This window comes from Molossus molossus, unplaced genomic scaffold (genome assembly GCF_014108415.1).
Source record: "Molossus molossus isolate mMolMol1 unplaced genomic scaffold, mMolMol1.p scaffold_m16_p_5, whole genome shotgun sequence".
Lineage (NCBI taxonomy): Eukaryota > Metazoa > Chordata > Mammalia > Chiroptera > Molossidae > Molossus > Molossus molossus.
Genome location: NW_023425388.1, coordinates 111,522,794 through 111,542,103, shown reverse-complemented (window position 1 = coordinate 111,542,103; position 19,310 = coordinate 111,522,794). Strand labels below are relative to the sequence as shown.

At 38.5% G+C, this 19,310-nt stretch overlaps 1 protein-coding gene across 1 annotated transcript in view; it reads left to right on the top strand.

Moving 5' to 3' along the window:
- LOC118617041 (phospholipid scramblase 2-like) overlaps window positions 1-15,962 on the top strand; it is a 57,984-nt gene extending 42,022 nt beyond the window's left edge. The window contains exons 5-7 of the mRNA XM_036242531.1: window positions 2,523-2,684; window positions 13,185-13,346; window positions 15,891-15,962. Of these exons, the coding sequence (XP_036098424.1) occupies window positions 2,523-2,684; window positions 13,185-13,346; window positions 15,891-15,962 (396 nt within the window). The remainder of the gene's footprint in view (window positions 1-2,522; window positions 2,685-13,184; window positions 13,347-15,890) is intronic.
- Window positions 15,963-19,310: the final 3,348 nt, after the last annotated feature.

Sequence of the window (19,310 nt, the reverse complement as noted above, 5' to 3'; positions counted from 1 at the left end):
ATACAAAATTAATGTCAAGAAATCGACAGCATTCTTATACACCAATGATGAAATCACAGAAAGAAAAACTAAAAAGTCAATCCCATTTACCATCACAGCAAAAAATAAATTAAGATACCTAGGAATAAACTTAACCAAAGAAATAAAGATTCACAGAAAACTGCAGATCATTGAAAAAATAAATAGAGGAAGATATAAAAAAGTGGAAGCACATAACTTGTTCATGAATTGGAATAATTAACATCATTTAAATGTCAATACTACCCAAAGCAATCTATAGATTCAATGCAATTCCCATCAAAATTCCAATGACATACTTCACAGAATTAGAACAAATACTTCAAAGGCTCATATGGAACCAAAAAAGACCCCGAATATACACAGCAACCTAAGAGGAAGGACAAAGCTGGAAGGATCACATTACCAGATTTCAGATTATACTACAAAGCCACTTTAATCAAAACAGCATGGTACAGGCACAAGAACAGGCATATACATCAATGGAACAGAATAGAGAACCCAGAAATAGACCCAAGACAATATTCTCAGTTAATATTTGACAAAGGTGGCAAGAACATACAGTGGAGTCAAGACAGTTTCTTCATTAAATGGTGTTGGAAAAATTGGACAGGTACCTGCAAAAAAATGAAGCTAAAACACCAACTTACACCATACTGATAGTAAACTCAAAATGGATAAAAGACTTAAATGTAACTTGTGAATCCATAAAAATTCTAGAAGAAACTGTAGGCAACAAAATCTCAGACATTATACACAGCAGAATTTTCACTGATACAACACCTAAGGCAAGAGAAACAAAGGAAAAAATGAGCACATAGGACTACATCAAACTAAAAAGCTTCTGCACAACAAAAGTAACAGCCATCAAAATGGAAAGGGATTCCACTATACGGGAGACCATAGTCACCAATGATGCATCGAATAAGGGGTTAATTTCCAATTTATATAGAACGCTCATACAACTCAACAAAAGGAAGACAAAGAACCCAATTAAAAACAGGCAGAGGACCTAAATTGACACCTCTCCAAAAAGGGCATACAAATGGCCAAGGGACATATGAAGAAATGCTCAACATCACTAATCATCAGAGAGATGCAAATTAAAACAACTATAAGGTACCACCTCACACCTGTCAGAATGGCCGCCATCAACATATCATCAAAAACAAGTGTTGGCAAGGGTGTGGAGAAAAGGAGACTCTAGTACACTGCTGGTAGGAATGCAGACCGGTGCAGCCACTGTGGAAAACAATATGGTGTTACCTCAAAAAGTTAGAAATTGAACTTCCATTTGACCCAGTGATCCCATTTCTAGGAATATATGCTAAGAAACCTGAAACAACAATCAGAACGAATATATGTATCCTTATGTTCATACCAACACTATTTACAATAGCTAAGATCTGGAAACAACCCAAGTGTCCATCGGTAGATGAGTGGATTAAAAAGCTGTGGTACATGTACACAATGGAGTACTATGCAGCTGTAAGAAAGAAAGATCTCTTATCCGTTGAGATGGCATGGAAGGACCTGGAGAGTATTATGCTAAGCAAAACAAGTCAAGCAGAGAAAGACAAATATCACATGATCTTATTTATTTGTGGAATATAATGAATTAAACAAACTGCTGCCATGGCTGGTTTGGCTCATCAGTTAGATCGTTGGCCTGTGGTCCAGAGAGACCTGGGTTTGGTTTCCGCTAAGGGCATGTACATTAGTTGCAGTTTGTCCCTGGCCCTGGATGGGTCGTGCAGGTGGCAGCCACTCAATGTGTCCCTTTCACATCAATGTTTTTCTCTCTCTCTTCCTCTCTCTCCCTCCTGCTCTATCTGAATAAAAAATGGAAAAATGTCCTCAGGTGAGGATTAAAAAAAAAAAATTGAAGAAAAAAAACAAAAATCTGCTGAACAAAATTAACCCAGAGACGTGAAGGTAGGGTACAGACTGACAAGCCTCAGAGGAAGGGACGATTGTTTGTAGGGGAAGAGATAAACCACAGAACTTACATGCTTGTATGCATGACCAATGAACATAGACAACAAAGCTGGGCATGAGGTCTGGGGGAAGGGGAGGAGGGTGTTAATGGGGGGACAATGAGAAACATCTGTAATAAAAACAAATTAATAAATAAAAAAACCCAGAAGGGTAATTGCTTTCAGGTAGGTATGCTTCCCAAGAAAACACAAAATAAATTAACTAGTATTTGTATTATATGTTTTCTTCCAAAAGTACTGTGGGCTTTAGGATTTCTTTCTGTTTCCGTTATCAAAGTAATTTTATGGAAAAATAAAAAATGCTTGACATAAAAAAATCATCACATTGTACACTTCAAATATATTACAATTACACTTGTAAATTATATCTCAAAAAAGCTGGAATATTTCCCATTAATTAAAAAGCACTCAGTAAATGAGGACTCTCATTAGACATTAAAGTAACAATGACTATGACGATGAGGCTGACAATGGTTATGTATTACATATGTACTTTTGCTTTTGCAGATAAAAGTTTGCGCTCCTCCTGGTACACCAATAGGTTATGTTACTCAAACCAAGCACCTATATCTGCCTACATTTACAATTCAAAACGAGAACAAAAAGGATATACTAAAAATTATTGGTCCATTTCTTTCATGCAAATGTTGTGGAGATATTAATTTTGAGGTAAGAGATGTGACAATTTTTATAGAATTTGTTTTCCAAATATAAGAAAAATGTGATTTTGTAAGATGCTACAAATATATTAAATAAATATGTGTATCCTAATATCTCAAGAGGGAGACAATGTGCTTATATATGTAACTTTGGTCAGAAAGGAAGTTACTAATCTCATTGGGCTACCGTGTATATTATACTAAATAGAAAAAAGAAAAGCAGAGCTTGCAGTCAAATAAATATAAGCAAAACAATTAATATGTAAACTTGATGCTGGTGTGGCTCAGTGGTTGAGCGTTGTCTCATGCACCAAGAGGTTGCTGGTTCAATTCCTGGTCAGGGCACATGCCCAGGTTGTGGGCCCGATCCCCAGTGGGGGGCCTGCAGGAGGCGGCCAATCGATGTTCACTCTCATCGATGTTTCTCTCTCTCTCTCTCCCTCTCCCTTCCTCTCTCTCTAAAGTCAATAAAGGAAAACAAAATTTTAACGTGGTAGTTTTTTACGACATGAAACAGTTTCATTACAGCAGTTTTCCAACAGATGGTCTAACCTTAAACTCAAATAATTTAGTGGCAAATGTTTAAAAACAATAACATTTTATAAGGTACTCTTGATATAATAATATTATGATTCTCTTAGAAATGATAAAATCTGTTAAACTGGTTCCACACTTCCATAGAAGGAGCAAACTCTCCTACAACTGAGCGGGGCTGTCCCCTTATAATAGGACATGGAACTCCGCCCCTTTCCAGTTTCCTCAGGTCTCCCACCGCCCCCTTCATTTCTTTATATTACCTGACTTCCTTAGCTATAGGATTTTCCTTTCCTTCTTCAGACCCTGGTTATATAAAGATGAAGTATTTTCTTCATGAACTTAATAGACTCATGACAGAGACAGACAATTCTAAGAAAACACATAAATGCAGAGTATTTATAAAGGCTATTTTATTTTATCCTCACCTGAGGACTTTTTTGCATTTATCTTCAGATAGAGCGGGAGGGAGAAAGAGAGGAAGAGAGAGAGAGAAACATTGACATGAGAGAGACACATCGACTGGTTGCCACCGACACAACCCCAACCAGGGCCGGGATAAACTGCAACCGAGGTACGTGCCCTTAGCGGACACCGAACCCGGGACTCTCCGGTCTGTGGGCCGATGCTCTAACCACTGAGCAAAACTGGCCAGGGCTAAAAGGGCTCTTTTAGAGGAATATGTATAATGTGTATGTTTGTGTATGGGTGTATAGAATATGTATGTATAAGAACTTTATATATAGGTATATATAATCATAGTTCCTCACGCAGGGTATGGCATATTTATCAAGGATTCAGAAGAGTGGAGGGATAATTATTCATTCAGGGAATAATATTAACAGTTTAGCTGGCATGTATTTATTTGGAAGAAAAAGGCAAAAACTAACAAATTAAAAAAATATATTATATTTAATGTTAAGGGATTTAGATTTTATCCAGCAAACCTCTCAATATAATCTTTATATGCAATAAATTAACTATTCTTCTATACATCTATAAAGATGCTAATTAGGTACCATATTTCAGAGTATTGAGAAATGGTGATTTCAATCAATGTTTTTATATCAGACAAAATTGATATTTTGTTTCTTTTTAACTTCATTTTCATTGTTGACACTATTATGGATGTCTTCATTTCCCCTTCTTTGCCTACCTCTACCCAGCCCCTACACAGGTGATTTTTTTAGGGAGTCAGAGGCCAGTGGTCAGTGAGCACAGCCAGTCCTTGCAAATATCAGCCTGAGTAAGTCCCTCCCATTGACGTGCCAACAACAATCAAGACACAATTACAACAGAAGGGTGTACAGTCCACACTAGGGGTGCACCTTGAAAGCCCAGCTGGAGTAATCAGGGAGGCTGTGCCACTAGATCCCACAGGACACCGACAAAAATAGGCCACCCTACAAAGCCTAGGAGACATAGCAGCTCTACCTAATACATAGAAACAATCACAGGAAAGCAGCCAAAATGAAGAGACAAAGAAACATGTCCCAAATGAAAAAAAGAACAAAACTCCAGGAAAAGAATTAAACAAAATGGAGATAAGCAATCAATCAGATGCAGAGTTCAAAACACAGGTTATACGGTTGCTCAAGGAACTTGGTGAGACATTCAAGGAACTTAGTAAGACCTACAAGAAACTTAGTGAAAACATCAACAACATAAAAAAGGACCAGTCAGAAATGAAGGATGCACTAATTGAAATAAAGAATAATTTACAGGGAATCAATAGAAGAGTAGGTAAAGCCAAGAAGCAAACCATCGATTTGGAATACAAGGAAGCAAAAAACACCCAATCAGAACAGCAAAAAGAAAAAAGAATCCAAACAAATGAGGATAGTGTAAGGAGCCTCTGGGACTGTTCAAGCATGCCTATATTCATATCATAGAGGTGCCAGAAGGAGAAGAAAGAGAACAAGAAATAAAAAACCTATTTGAAACAATAATGACAGAAAACTTGCCTAACTTGGTGAAGGAAACAGACATACAAGTCTAGGAAGCACAGAGAGTTCCAAACAAGATGAACCCCAAGAAGCCCACACCAAGATGCATCATCATCAAAACGCCAAAGGTTAAATACAGAGAGAGAATCTTAAAAGCTGCAAGAGAAAAGCAGTTTGTTTTCTACAAAGGAGCTTCCATAAGACTGTCAGTTGATATCTCAAAAGAAAATTTGCAGGCCACAAAGGAGTGGCAAGAGATATTCAAGGTGATGAAAAGCAACGACCTACAACCAAGATTACTCTACCTGCAAAGCTATTATTTAGAATCAATGGACACATCAAGAGTTTCCCAGATAAGAAAAAACTAAAATAGTTTCACCACCAAACCAGTATTATGTGAAATGTTGAAGGATCTTCTTGAAGAAGAAGAACAAAAATATGAACAATAAAATGGCAATTAATACATATCTATCAACAATTGAATCTGCAAACAAAATGAGCAAGCAGAACAGAAACAGATGCATAGATACTGAGAACTTTTTATTGCTTGCCAGATGAGTGTGGCTGGGGGGATGGGTGAAAAAGATGAAGGAATTAAGAAGTACAAAGTGGTTGTTAGACTAATGGACCTCAAAGGGAAGGGTGGAGGGAGGGCAGGATGAGATAAACTAAAGAACTTCTATGCACATATGCATAAACAATGGACACCAACCATAGTGTGGGGAAGGCTGGAGGGGTCGGGATTGGGGAGGAGGGGTCAATGGGAAGAAAAAGGGGGGCATCTGCAATACCTTCAACAATAAAGATGAGTTTTAAAAAGAGATAAATGACATAATGTTGCTGACTTGATGCCATGGACTCTCAGATTCAGAAAGTACAAGGGGTTCTGGGTGAGAAAAAAAATCAACACCTAAATATAGCTTAGGTAAATTAGAAACTTCAAATTAAAAAGAAAATCTGAAATATACAAGTGGGGGGGTTCTGATTATGATAGTGGCATAAGTAATCATGGGACCTGAATCCTCCCACAACCATATCAAAATTACAACTAAACTAGAGAAAAGCCATTATTCTGAACCACCTGAAATCTAGCTGAACAGATGTCCTACAACTAAAGATATAAAGAAGAAGCCACATTGAGACTGCAGAGAATTAGAACAGACTGGTGTCACACCCATGTGTGGTGAATAAAAATCTGGAGGAATACCTCGAAAGTAGAGGTCCCCCTGAGGACCTGAGCCCAGGGTTCCAGTGCCAGGAAGAGAAGTCCCCATAACTTCTGGCTGTGAAAACCTTTGGGGATTGTGACTAAGTGAGATGGAGGTCCTTTGGAGTCCCAGATGTTTCTCTTAAAGAGCCCACATACAGACTTAATCAGAGTGAGCTCCAGTGCTGGGGAACCAGGGACATATGGTGAGGAACTGAGTTTTCTTGCATAAGGATGAGAACTGCAGGGGCAGCTTTCTCCCAGACACAGTGTTAACAGAGGCCATTGTTCCTTTTCTGAACTCTACCCACACGAAGCCAGCAGGCAGGTACCATATCTGACTCCATCAACCTGGATAACATTGTTTACCCTACTCTGATGATTTTCTGAGACCCCATCTAACTCAATTTGTGGGCCTAACCCAAGTCATTTCCAGTAGGTTTTCCATACAAATAGCCTGTCTTGGCTAATGCTTTGGACTTTACTAAAATCTCTCAAACAAGGAGCACCTGCCCTCAGCATGCCCTGTACCTCTCACTAAGTGGCCCTAGGCCTGATATTAGCAGCAGCCAGGCTTGGTTCACATAATGGCCTTTCCTGGACACCTCCAGGCCCAACACAAGTGGCAGCCATCTGCAGATCACTTTGTAGCTCATTTCCGGTGGTCCTGGGCAAGGCAAAGATAGTGACTGAACTTGGCCTGCGCCTCCTGGGAAGCTTCAGAATGGATACACCCAGTGGACAACTTCAGACCACTTTGAAACACCGCAGAAACAATTCCATAAGTGACACACTCAAGGGACAGACTCAGCAGGCACTGGAGCCCCGCAAATTAAGTTCAGCTCTGTGAGGTGGGTCTTTGCACAACTGATCCTCCATTTTGATCACAGCCAGTCCTTGAAGCTGATTGGCCTGGGGATAAATTCTTCCCACTGATGTGCAAACAGCAATCAAGGCTCAAACACAACAAAAGGCTATACACAACCACATGGGGGCACACATGGAGTGCCCAACTTAAGTTATCAGGGAGGCTCTGCTACTAGACCTTACAGAACACCTGCTCCATAAGACCACTCAGCGAAGCCCAGGAGACATAGCAGCTCTACCTAATACATAGAAACAAACACAAGAAGGCAGGGAAAATGAAGATACAAAGAAATATGCCTCAACTGAAAGAACATAACAAAATTCCAGAAAAAGAACCAAAATTGGAAATAGCAATCTATGAAATGCAGAGTTCAAAAACATAGGTTATAAGGATGCTCAATGAACTTAGGAGAAGAGTAGATGAACTTAGTGAGAATGTCAACAAAGATAAGAAAATAGAGACAGAAAACATAAAAAAGAACCAGTCAGAAATGAAGAATGCACTGGCTGAGAGGAAGAACACATTACAGAGAATCAACAGAGGAGTAGATGAAGCAGAGGATAAAATTAAAAATTTGGAAGATAAGGAAGCAGAAAACCACCAATCAGAAGAGCAAAAATAAAAAAAGAATCCATAAAATGAGGATAGTATAAGGATCCTCTGGGGCAGGTTCAAGTATACCAACATTCATATCATAGGGGTGCCAGAAGGAGAAGGGAGAGAGCAAGGAATTGAAAACCTATGTGAAAAACAATTATAGAAAAGTTCCCTAACCTGATGGAGAAAACAGACATACAAGCCCAGGAAACACAGAAAGTCCAAACAACATGCACCCAAAGAGACCTACACCAAGACACGTCACAATTAAAATGCCAAAGGTTAAAGACAAACAGAAGATCTTAAAAGTATCGAGAAAAGCCCTGGCTGGTTTGTCTCAGCAGTCAGAGCACCAGCCTGTGGACTAAAGCATGTTGGGTTCAATTCCTGGTCAAGGACATGTACTTTGGTTGCAGGTTTGACCCCTGAGCCTCGTCAGAGTCATGCAGGAAGAACCAAGCAATGTGTCTCCTCACATCTTTCTCTCTATTTTTCCTATCCTCTCTCCCTTCCACTCTATCTAAAAATCAATGAAAAAATATCCTCAGGTGAGGATTAACAAACAAAAACAATATCAAGCGAAAAGCAGTTAGTTACCTACAAGGAAACTCCCATAAGACTGTCAGTTGATTTCTTAACAGAAACTTTGCAGTCTAGAAGGGAATGGCAAGAAACATTCAAAGTGATGAAAAACAAGAACTAAAATTACTCTAACCAGCAAAGCTGTCATTTAGAATTGATGGACAGATAAAGAGCTTTGCAGAGAAGAAAAAGTTAAAGTTGATCACCATAAAACTGTGCTGAAATGTCAATAACCCCACAATTGGTAAATTATTGTGCTGCTCCATAATAGATTGAGAAAGTCATTGTGACCCCTCTAGTTGAACCTGTTTAGTCAAAATAACCTCAGTAAATTGGAATGCTCCCTGAAGCAAGAAATTGTTGAGAGCCAGCTTCGTGTCTGACAGAGTCCACAGAGCCTGGAGGTCTTGAGTCAGAGACTTGACCTTCCCCACAATCTCAAGGAATTAGGCTCACATTGTGTCTGTGCAGCTCGTAGCTAATAGTGACCCAATGTACCTTGAAATACCTGAAATACCTGGGTGCGCCCGGGTGTTCCTGGTTGTGCCTGGGTATTCTTGGGTGTGCCTGGGTGTTCTTGGGTGCGCCTGGGTGTTCCTGGGTGTGCCTGGGTGTTCCTGGGTGCGTCTGGGTGTCCTGGGTGTGCCTGTGTGTCCTGGGTGTTCCTGGGTGCTCCTGTTATCCGTAAGGCAAACTAATTCTATACAGCATTGCTGTAGCCCTGGGCATTATATCAAGAAGATCCTCTTTTCTGTAAGGTATAAAAGGCATGTAATAAAGCATATCAGGGCTGATTCCAAAGACTCTGTCACAGGGGTGTTCAGAATTAGATGCCGGCAGGCTAATAAACGCCTCTTATTTGGCTTCAATTCTCTAGTGGTCTTTCTTTGACTCTGTCGCAACACAACATTTGAAAGCCCCAGGGCTGGTCTCCAAGAACTCGGGATCAGTCGCCAGCCAGCTTTGCTCTCTATTTGGTTTTAGTTTGGCTCTGGTGGTTTCTCGGTTCTCTCGTGCCACAACAAAACCAGCACTACAAGAAATGTTAAAGGGTCTTCTTGAAGAAGAAAAAGAAGAAGAAAGAGGAGGAGGAAGTGGAGGAGGAGGGGAGGAAGTATTAAAATATGAATAATGAAATGGCAATTAATACATATCTATTAACAATTACTTTAAATGCAAATAGATTAAATGCTCCAATCAAAAGACATACAGTGGCTGAATGGATAACAAAACAAGACTTTGACATATGCTGTCTACAAGAGACTTGCTTCAGATTGAAAGATAAACACAGACTGGAAGTAAAGGGATGGAGAAAGATATTTTATGAAAATGGAAATAAACAAACAAAAGCTCTTGTAGCAGTAGTTGCACCAGATAAAACAGATCTATAAAACAAAATAAATGAACAAATAGAACATAAACAAACTCATAGATACAGAGAACAATTTCATGGTTGCCAAATGGGAGAGGATTGGGGGTATGGGTGAAAAAGATGAAGGGATTAAGAGGTACAAATTGATAATTACAGAATGTCTCAGGAATATAAAGTACAGCATAGGGAATATAGTCAATAATATTGTAATATTTATGTATGGTGTCAGATGGGTACTAGATTTATTAGGGTGATCACAGTAAATTATTTAATGTCTAATCACTGGCTTGTACCCCTGAAATTAATATAATATTGTATGTCAACTGTTATTAAAAGAAATTATAAAAAGAGGAATAAGACTTGCCAATGTGGACAGCAGTTCTAGTTACAATAGCCAAAAATAGAAACAATTCAATTGTCCATCGAGGAATGAATAAACAAAATGTAGAGTCTTAATAAAATAAAATATGCAAGTGGGAAGGGAAAATTAATGTGTAATTTTCTTACCATTAAGGATTTTGAGCATTTCACTCTCGGTCAGCGGTTTCTCAACCTGTGGGTCACAACTCCTTTGGGGGTCGAATGACCCTTTCACAGGGGGTCGCCTAAGACCATCGGAAAACACATATTTCCAGATGGCGGTTCATAACAGTAGCAAAATCACAGTTATGAAGTAGCAGCGAAAATAATTTGATGGTTAGGAGTCACCACAACATGAGGAACCGTATTAAAGGGTCGCGGTATTAGGGAGGTTGAGAACCTGTGGGTGTATGGGCTACTTGTTTTTCCTCTTTTTGCATTGTCTATTAATATCCATTTATCTACTGGGTTATTTATATTTTTCTTGTCAATTTATAAAAATAATTTGTGTATTATAGACAATCCTGCATCTATCTTCTGATTTACATTTTTCACAAATCTAATCTAATATTTTTTAAAATCTTATATGGTAAAGTATATTTATTTTCATTGCTTCTGCTTGTCTTAATTATGAAGGTCCTCTCAAAACCTTTTATTTTATCTATTCTTTTTATTTTTATAATTAAAATTTTAACTCACCAGGAAATTTATTAGTATAGGGTAGGAACAAACTTTATTTCCTTTCAATAGCTGGATAGTTTGTCATCAGAATTTATTAAGTAAACTATTCTCCCCTTGCTAAGTTGAAATACTAGGCTTGCCATACATTCAGTTCCACAAGTAATGGGATGTAGTCCTAAATTCTCTCCTCTGTTGCACTTACTGACCTAACTATCTGTTTTTACAGCAGTGCCTTCTGACATGATTATGGTGACTTAACGATGTGTCCTCTGTCACAGCAAAATGATCACACATTCTTCTTTATCATATTTTCTTAGTATTATCTTGTTTCCTTTCATATGAGCATCAGGATGACTTCATTCATTTTTTCAGAAGTCAGAATTGAATGGGAATTGTGTTAAATATATTATTTTTAAAATTAACATATTTATGATACTAAATCTGTGCCATCCCAGAGTGTATGTATTCTAATTCCTTTTTATCTGATTGTATTCTTCATAAGACCATATAGGTTCATCATACAGAACTTCTGCCTTTTTTGTTAAATTTAATCCTAAGTAGTGTGTAGCCATTATTACCAATAAGGAGGAATACTTAGATTTTTAGGGGTTTATTACTATATTAATAAAAGCTATTTATTTCTCTTTACCTTTTATCTAGTCATATAACAGTATTCTAGTACTAAATTTAGGTATTTGTGCTTCATTTTCTTGGTTTTTCTAGGTATAAAGACACAGAGCAAATGAAATTACAGGCACTCTTGCAATGTTTGAAATTTATTTTTGTTACAAATGTTTCTCCTTTTACCCTATTGACACCCTCCTCCCTGCTCCCACCCCCCCCCTTCACAGAATTGTTCTCTATGTCCATTGTTTATGCATGTCTGCATATAAGTTCTTGATACTTAACTATTTAATAGGAAGAATAGCACAGTGGTCAGGAGTTCAGATTTTGGAGATAGAATGCCTGAGTCTGAAACCCATCTTCACAATGTCTCATCTGTGTGATATTGGACAAAATACTTCACCTTTCTTTGTTTCAATTTCTTCTTGTGCAAATTTTTTTGCATATAATAGTAAATATTTTGCAAGATTATTATGAGCATTAAATTACCTATCAATCATAAAGTCTTTGTACGTTATGCATAGGCTAAAGGTCATATAAATGCTTAATTAATAAATAAAATAACATTTATTTTCAGCAACCATTGATACAAGCATTGTTTTGAATTGCATCAATTTTCTAGTGTTTCGTACTTTATTACAGTATATTGCTCTGATACTTACCTAAGTGCATATGTTATTGTCCCATTTGGGTGTGTGTTTTTTGTTTTTTTTTAATCCTCACTCAAGTATACTTTTTTCCATTTTTATCTTCAGATAGAGTGGGAGAGAGATAGAGAGAGAGATTGACATGAGAGGGACACACTGACCGGTTGCCTCTCGCACCACCCCGACCAGGGCCGGGGACCCAACCGCAACCGAGGTACGTGCCCTTAACAGGAATTGAACCTGTGACTCTTTGGTCCGAGGGCTGATGTTCTAACTGCTGAGCCAAACCAGCCAGGGTCTATTTGGGTATTTTTGCATTATATTTGCATTATAGGTGAGTCTGCCGTTTTTAAAATATCTTTAACAATTATTGGTGTTAGGTGTATGTATTTATAAATTTAACTCAAATATAATACACTATACTGGTATCCACACTTCTGATACAAAATGTGTGGGGAGGGGGCTGGTTCCCATACCAAGCAATTTTCCAACTTCCTGGACACCAACTGGGTGTCCCATAGCTCAATTTAATTTTGACATTAACTTCTGCTCTGAGCTGGTGCAGACCCCACAGGCTAGGGGCTCAGTCCCCCTGACTGCCCCCACTTCAGATGCTAATCACAAGTCCTAGACATCCTGCACTTCTGAATGACTGCTACAAATCTGGGGTTCCTACACCCCCTCCTCTGTGCTTGTCTTATAGCAGATGTGGCGCATGGGGGTTAGTTTGCTACCTTACTGATGGCTTCTAGAAATTTCATCAAAGAAACATTTCATGTTTGTATTTTTTTCTGCTTAAATTGTGTTTTAGATCAGTTAAAATGATTAAGTACTGTCTGTCTTACTATGAAACACAAAATCTTAAATATTTCAAAAAAAACTGTTTTCGTGTAAGTTGGATACAGCAAAGAAATTTTTTCATGCATCTATAAATAGATACAGGAATTTATATGTATCCAATGAGTGATAAAATGTTCATAGTTACATATTGCATGTAAGTTTAATAACATACTTGTTTCACTTTATTCCAAATTTGAAAGGTGATTTATTATTTTCTGGAGTTCTTTAAGACTTTTTTTTTTTCCAACTTAGATCCAATCTCTTGATAAAGAAAATGTAGTTGGCAAGATTTCCAAGCTGTGGACCAGTCTGGTGAGAGAGCTCCTCACAGATTACTCGGACTTCACCGTCCAGTTCCCTGCCGACCTGGACGCGAAGATGAAGGCGGTGACCCTGGGCGCGTGCTTCCTCATCGTGAGTCTGAGGCTCCTGGCCTTAGTGCCCTGAAAAGATTCCGTAAACTGTACCTTTTTTTTTTAAATGCTCACCTTAGGATATTTTTCTATTTATCTTCAGATAGAGTGGGAGAGAGAGAGAAACATCTACTGGCTGCCTCCCCCACGACCCTGACCAGGTCTGGGACCAAACTCCAACCGAACCCGCCGGGCAGTAAATTGACCTATTTAAATGACCCGCTTACACTTACAGGTTTTATTCAAGCAGGGTCCCATTTAATCCTAGCTCTGAAATCCCATTTGCTCCTGATAGTCTGGATTCACAGATGACTAGTTTCCCTGGAAATTCTGCTCAGTTTCACGTGGCAACAGAAAGACTTTGTGCATTACCGAGAGGCCCTCTCTTTGGGGCTTCTATTTAAAACTTAAAATGGGTGCATTCAGATATCGCTCACATGGAGCAGAACCCAGTGAAACCGGGAGGTCCGTCTTGATTCATTATTCAGTGAAACTCTCTACTACAGGGGTGTGTCTGCAGTAAGAGCGCATCCAGTCCAGCCCCCCATGGCACTGCCCGTTGACACACATGGGGTTGCGCAGTGATTCTGAACTTGTCCTCCACTGAACCACACAGAAGATTTCAGAAACCCAAGTGCCAAGTCACCCCGCAGTTCAGTTCAATCAGAAGCTCACAATCAGAAGTGTGTGTAGCTCCCCAGCTGATTCAATAAGCAGCCAGTCGAGGACTCCTGGTGGGGAGCAGTGGTTCTCAGCCTCAGCTGCGGTGGAAACGCCGGGGTAGCTTTTCACACCCCTGGGTCCCGATGCACCAGACAGCGAATCACGGCCTCTGGAGATGGACCAAGCCGGCAGGTCCCTCCCCGGTGACTCCAGTCTGCAAGCAGGTTTGGAACCACTGGATGAATATCTTGAGCATTCATTCGGGGATGCACGCAGGAAACAATTAATAAAACATGAGAGAGTATACAGCAAAAGGATCCAGTTCCTTCAACAAATAAATGCCAGGAAAATAAAAATGTAAAAATAAAATGAAAAAGGGAGAGACATAAACTTAGTACAATTTGTAGACCATGTTTGAATATTGGTTTGAATAAATCAATTTTAAAATATTTATAACACATTTAGGGAAATTTGAATGTTGGCTTTTGATTATATCAATAAATTAAGGTTGAATTTTTTTTAGATTTGATTTTTAACTTTAAATTTTTTTTTAATTTTTCAGTTATAGTTGACATAATATTATATTAGTTTTAGGTGTACAACATACTGAGTAGACATTTGTATACCTTATGATGTGACTCACAGGATAAGTATGGGAACCATCCGCCACCATACAGACTTATTACAATATTACTGACTATATTACCTATGCTGTACTATACATTCCCATGACTATTTTTATTACTAGCAATTTGTTCTTCTTAATCCCTTTCATGTTTATCACTCGTCCTTCCAACCCCACTAAAAACTAAGGTGTCATTTGCCCTGGCCAGTTTGGCTTGGTTAGAGCTTTGGCCTGCAGACCAATGGGTCGTGGGTTTGATTCCCAGTCAAGAGCACATACCTGGGTTGCAGGTTCAGTCCCTGGCTCCAGTCAAGGTTGTTTAGGAGGCAACCAATTGATGTGTCTCTCTCACATCCATTTTTCTCTCTTTCTCTTTCCCTTTCTCTCCCTTCCTCTCTTCCACTCTATCTAAAAATCAGTGGAAAAAATATGCTTAGGTGAAGATTAACAAAATTTTTTTTTTTAATTATGGAGTTTTTTAAGCTGTGATGACGATATTGAGGCTATGTAAAAGGAAAACACCATCCATACTTTTTAGGGACACATACTGAAGTATATCAGTATAAACTTATATATCAGGGTTTTCCTTTAAATAATGGGTTGAGGGCAGGGGGGAGTAGGGGATAGAGTAATTGTTGGACCAGAATTGGTCATGTTAATCATTCAAGCTGGGTGAGGGGTTGTTGGGACTTTATTATGCTATTTCATCTCATTTGGGATATTCTTAATAGTTTCTGTAATAAGATTTTATATAACCAAGGTTCTTCGTAAAAATTTTCCCAGTAAGTGTGTATTTCACACAAAAAAATAAAAATCTAACCTTAACCTTGTGGGAACAGTTCAACAGTTCAACTAATGGCAGGGTAACATGAAATATATGGTGTGTTTTACACAGAACTCTAGTTGTAGAAAAAGTCATATGACTAGAGAAGGCCTAAAAACATTGAGTAACAAAAATTGAAAGAGGAAAATTTCTAGGGGACTAGAAATCGGCAAATATTTAAATTAACAAAAGGTATGTAAATTCATACAGATACCAACAAATGAATAGAATTAAAGGATTTTATTTTAATAAAATAGAAAGCTGGAGGTAGGGCTTATATAGCTCTTGACGTTTCTCAGATTTACTAATTACAGTTAAATTTTCTTGTGTAAGAAATACAGTAGTGTCTTCCTCAGAACACTTAGCATTTCTACATCAGAGAAGTATCTGTTTTGCTGCTGAAAACTCATTTTTGTGTTTTTGTTTTTATCTAGGATTTTATGTTGTTTGAAAATAGTTACATTACTCGAACATTGAATTTTTGCCTGAAAGCAAAATTGTGTTAGTGTATTAATGAATGTCTCAGAATTTGAAGTGTCTATACCATTTGGGAATGTCTAACAGAAAAATCAGTGATTTAAAAAAAATAATAATTATAATGTGTGAATTACTCTGTGATTCCTGTAGTCCAGGTATGTGATTTCACTTTTAAATTATATTGTTTATTTTCTGTATCATGGCTTATAAATGTTATTATACATTTTTTTTTTGAGTGTCCATTGTGTATTTGGGAGAAATGACATAGGACATTTTACCTTTAGACATGAAACTTCTTATGCAAAATTCCTTTGAATTATAGTCTAATTTATTTTCCAGTTTTATAACAAAAATAGACTATTAATATAATTATAATATAAAATTATACTTTATTAAATCTAGTTGTAGTTTACTTCATTTGTAACAATTAATATTATCTTGCGAATGATGTATATTCAAGAATTAAATATTAACATAATTTCAGTCTCCTTTACAATTATGTTCAGATAGTACTTAATATGCATATTATCAAGGAAAAGTAAGATTCAGGAATTTTCACCATATTTAACCTCCTATAATCTAATCTGGTATTATAAATAAGATTTTCATACTGATAAGACAATAAGTTACCAGTTTCTGAAGGTTTTTAGTGGACAAAGAAAGACATGATTCTATTCCAAAGAAGAAGGACACATTTTAAAGACTCCCTCTAAAACTGTGGTATTGTTATACTTTTTGAAGTCTTTTTTTTTTTTTTAATTTTTTTTCCTTTATTGATTTTACAGAGAGAGGAAGTGAGAGGGAGAGAGATAGAAACATCGATGAGAGAGAACATCGATGAGAGAGAACATGGATGAGAGAGAACATGGATGAGAGAGAACATCGATTGGCCACCTCCTGCATGCCCCCCACTGGAGATCAAGCCTACCACCTGGGAACATGTCCTGGTGACCTCTTGGTGCTGGGTCGACACTCAACCACTGAGCCACACTGGCCGGACTGAAGTTGTTTTTAATATGAAATGATTAGGTCCTATCATCCTTGAACATAATAAAATCACTCTAGGCACTAATGGATATACATAATCCTTCACAGACTAAAAACTTCAATATTAATCTATTATTATTTATACCAGTAACCAAATAACTGAAATAAAAAAATATATTGACCATTTCTTAATATATTTTATTTATTTTTTCTTTTTTATTTAATTTATTGGGGTGATATTGGTTAACAATAGTACACAGGTTTCAGATGTACAACTCTGTAACACATCATCTGTACGCTGTATGGTGTGTTCACCCCAAGTCAAATCTCCGTCCATCACCATGTATTCCCCCCTTTCCCTTCCGCCACCTTCCCCTGATCCTCCAGCAATCACCACGCTTGTCCATGTCCATGAGTTTCTTCTTTTCCTTTTTGCTCAGTTCCATACCCCATACAGCCACCCCCCAACCCCTGCTCCTCAGCTGCCAGCCTGTCCTCTGTCTACGACTCTGTCTCTCTTTTGCTTGTTAGTGCATTTTCTTTGTTAGACTCCACATATGAGTGAAGCCGTACGGTACTTGTCTTTCTCAGACTGGCTTATTTCACTTAGCATTATGCTGCACTATGTCTCAATTTCCTCAATTGTCAAGTGGGCATAACAGTATCTACCTCAAAAGGTCAATATGAGGTTTAAATGTTGTGATATAAGTCAAGCCACTTGAGCAGGTTCCCACAGTAAACCAAAGGAGAAAACGAAAAGTGCTTTCGTGTCAGCAAGGATCCTAGTTTTAAATGAGAGATGTGGCTCCGGCCAATGTAGAAAACTGGCTAAAGTGTAATTCTGTGTTGTGGCTTTAAATGACATACAAAATTCATTCTGAACCCACAGATAAAGGCTGATTCTCTTCTTGGAAGAGAGGGGACATCTACACACAAGACGCCAAACTGGGGACCATTCTTGTCTCAGAGCGGTATGGAATAGCATCTGGGCACAGAGGCCTTGATTTCTCTTCTTAGCTTCCTGGCATCGAAATGGAGCAAAGAAGGGAGCGAGAATCAGGGGCACCAGACCAGATGAAACACTATCACCTGGACAACACCCGGTGGAAGTACAAGCTCCGGATATACAAGCAGGATGGCCACAAGATGACACCAGCCGTCAACTGGCCACAGACCTCCGAACTTCTCTCTATACTAAGCATTCATGTTAAACTTCAATCAACCTTTACGTCTATGTGGAAGAAAGTTTCTTAATTGGACCAAGGGAGAGCTTATAAATTTACCCATGTTGGAAACCAACCTAGATTTGCAAACCAGATGCTTAAAGCCAGCTTGTCTATGAAAGCCAATGTATTTCTCCATAGAAGATATTTATTAATTCATAAATAATAAAGTGGTAACTCCACAGTTATGCAACACAAAATTCAGCTAAGCTTCCTGGCATTATAGTGTTAAAAGATGCCCTCTCTTCTATTTTCCAACATGTTCTCCAGTGTCCTCTGAGCTCTCCCCTTCAGTGCCTGACATCCATATTTCCACCATCGATCTGTGCCTGACGATACAGATAATACCTAAGAGAGTACATATTTTCTCTACCATGCTCTTCATGTCCTCTGTGAACAGTCTATTTAAGGCAACCTTAATTTTTTTTTATCAAGCTCCTCAAAATTCTTCCAGCCTCTGTCCACTTCCAAATCCCAAAACTACTTCTCCATTTTTAGGTGTTTGTTATAGTAGCACCCCACTTCCAGATACCAAAATGTATATTAGTTTTGTATCGCTGATGTAACAAACCACCTCATACTTAGTGGCTTTAAACAATACAAATTTATTGTCCTATATTTCTGGGAGTCAAAAGTCTGAAAGGGGTCTTAATAGGTGTTGTGGACTGAATAGGTGTTGTGGACTGAATGCCCCCCCAAATTCATATGTTGAATTCTTATCCTCACCCGAGGACATTTTTTCATTTTTTGTTCAGGTAGAGTGGGAGGGAGAGAGAGGAACAGAGAGAGAGAGAAACATCGATGTGAAAGGAACACATCGAGTGGCTGCCACCCGCACGACCGACCAGGGCCGGGGACAAACTGCAACCGAGGTACGTGCCCTTAGCGGGAACTGAACCCGGGTCTCTCAGGACCGCAGGCCGACGCTCTAACCGCTGAGCCAAACCGGCCAGGGCCATATGTTGAATTCTTAATGCCGGTATGACTATATGTGGAGATGAGGTCTCTAGGGAAGTAATTAAGGTTCGATGAAGATAAAAGGATGGGGCCCTAATCCGATGAAATTGGTGTCCTCATAAAAAGAGCACAGGGTCTTCTCTGTGCACACGCGCCGAGGAAAGGCCTTGTGAGGACATGGTGGTGAGGCAGTGGCCATCGACACGTCGG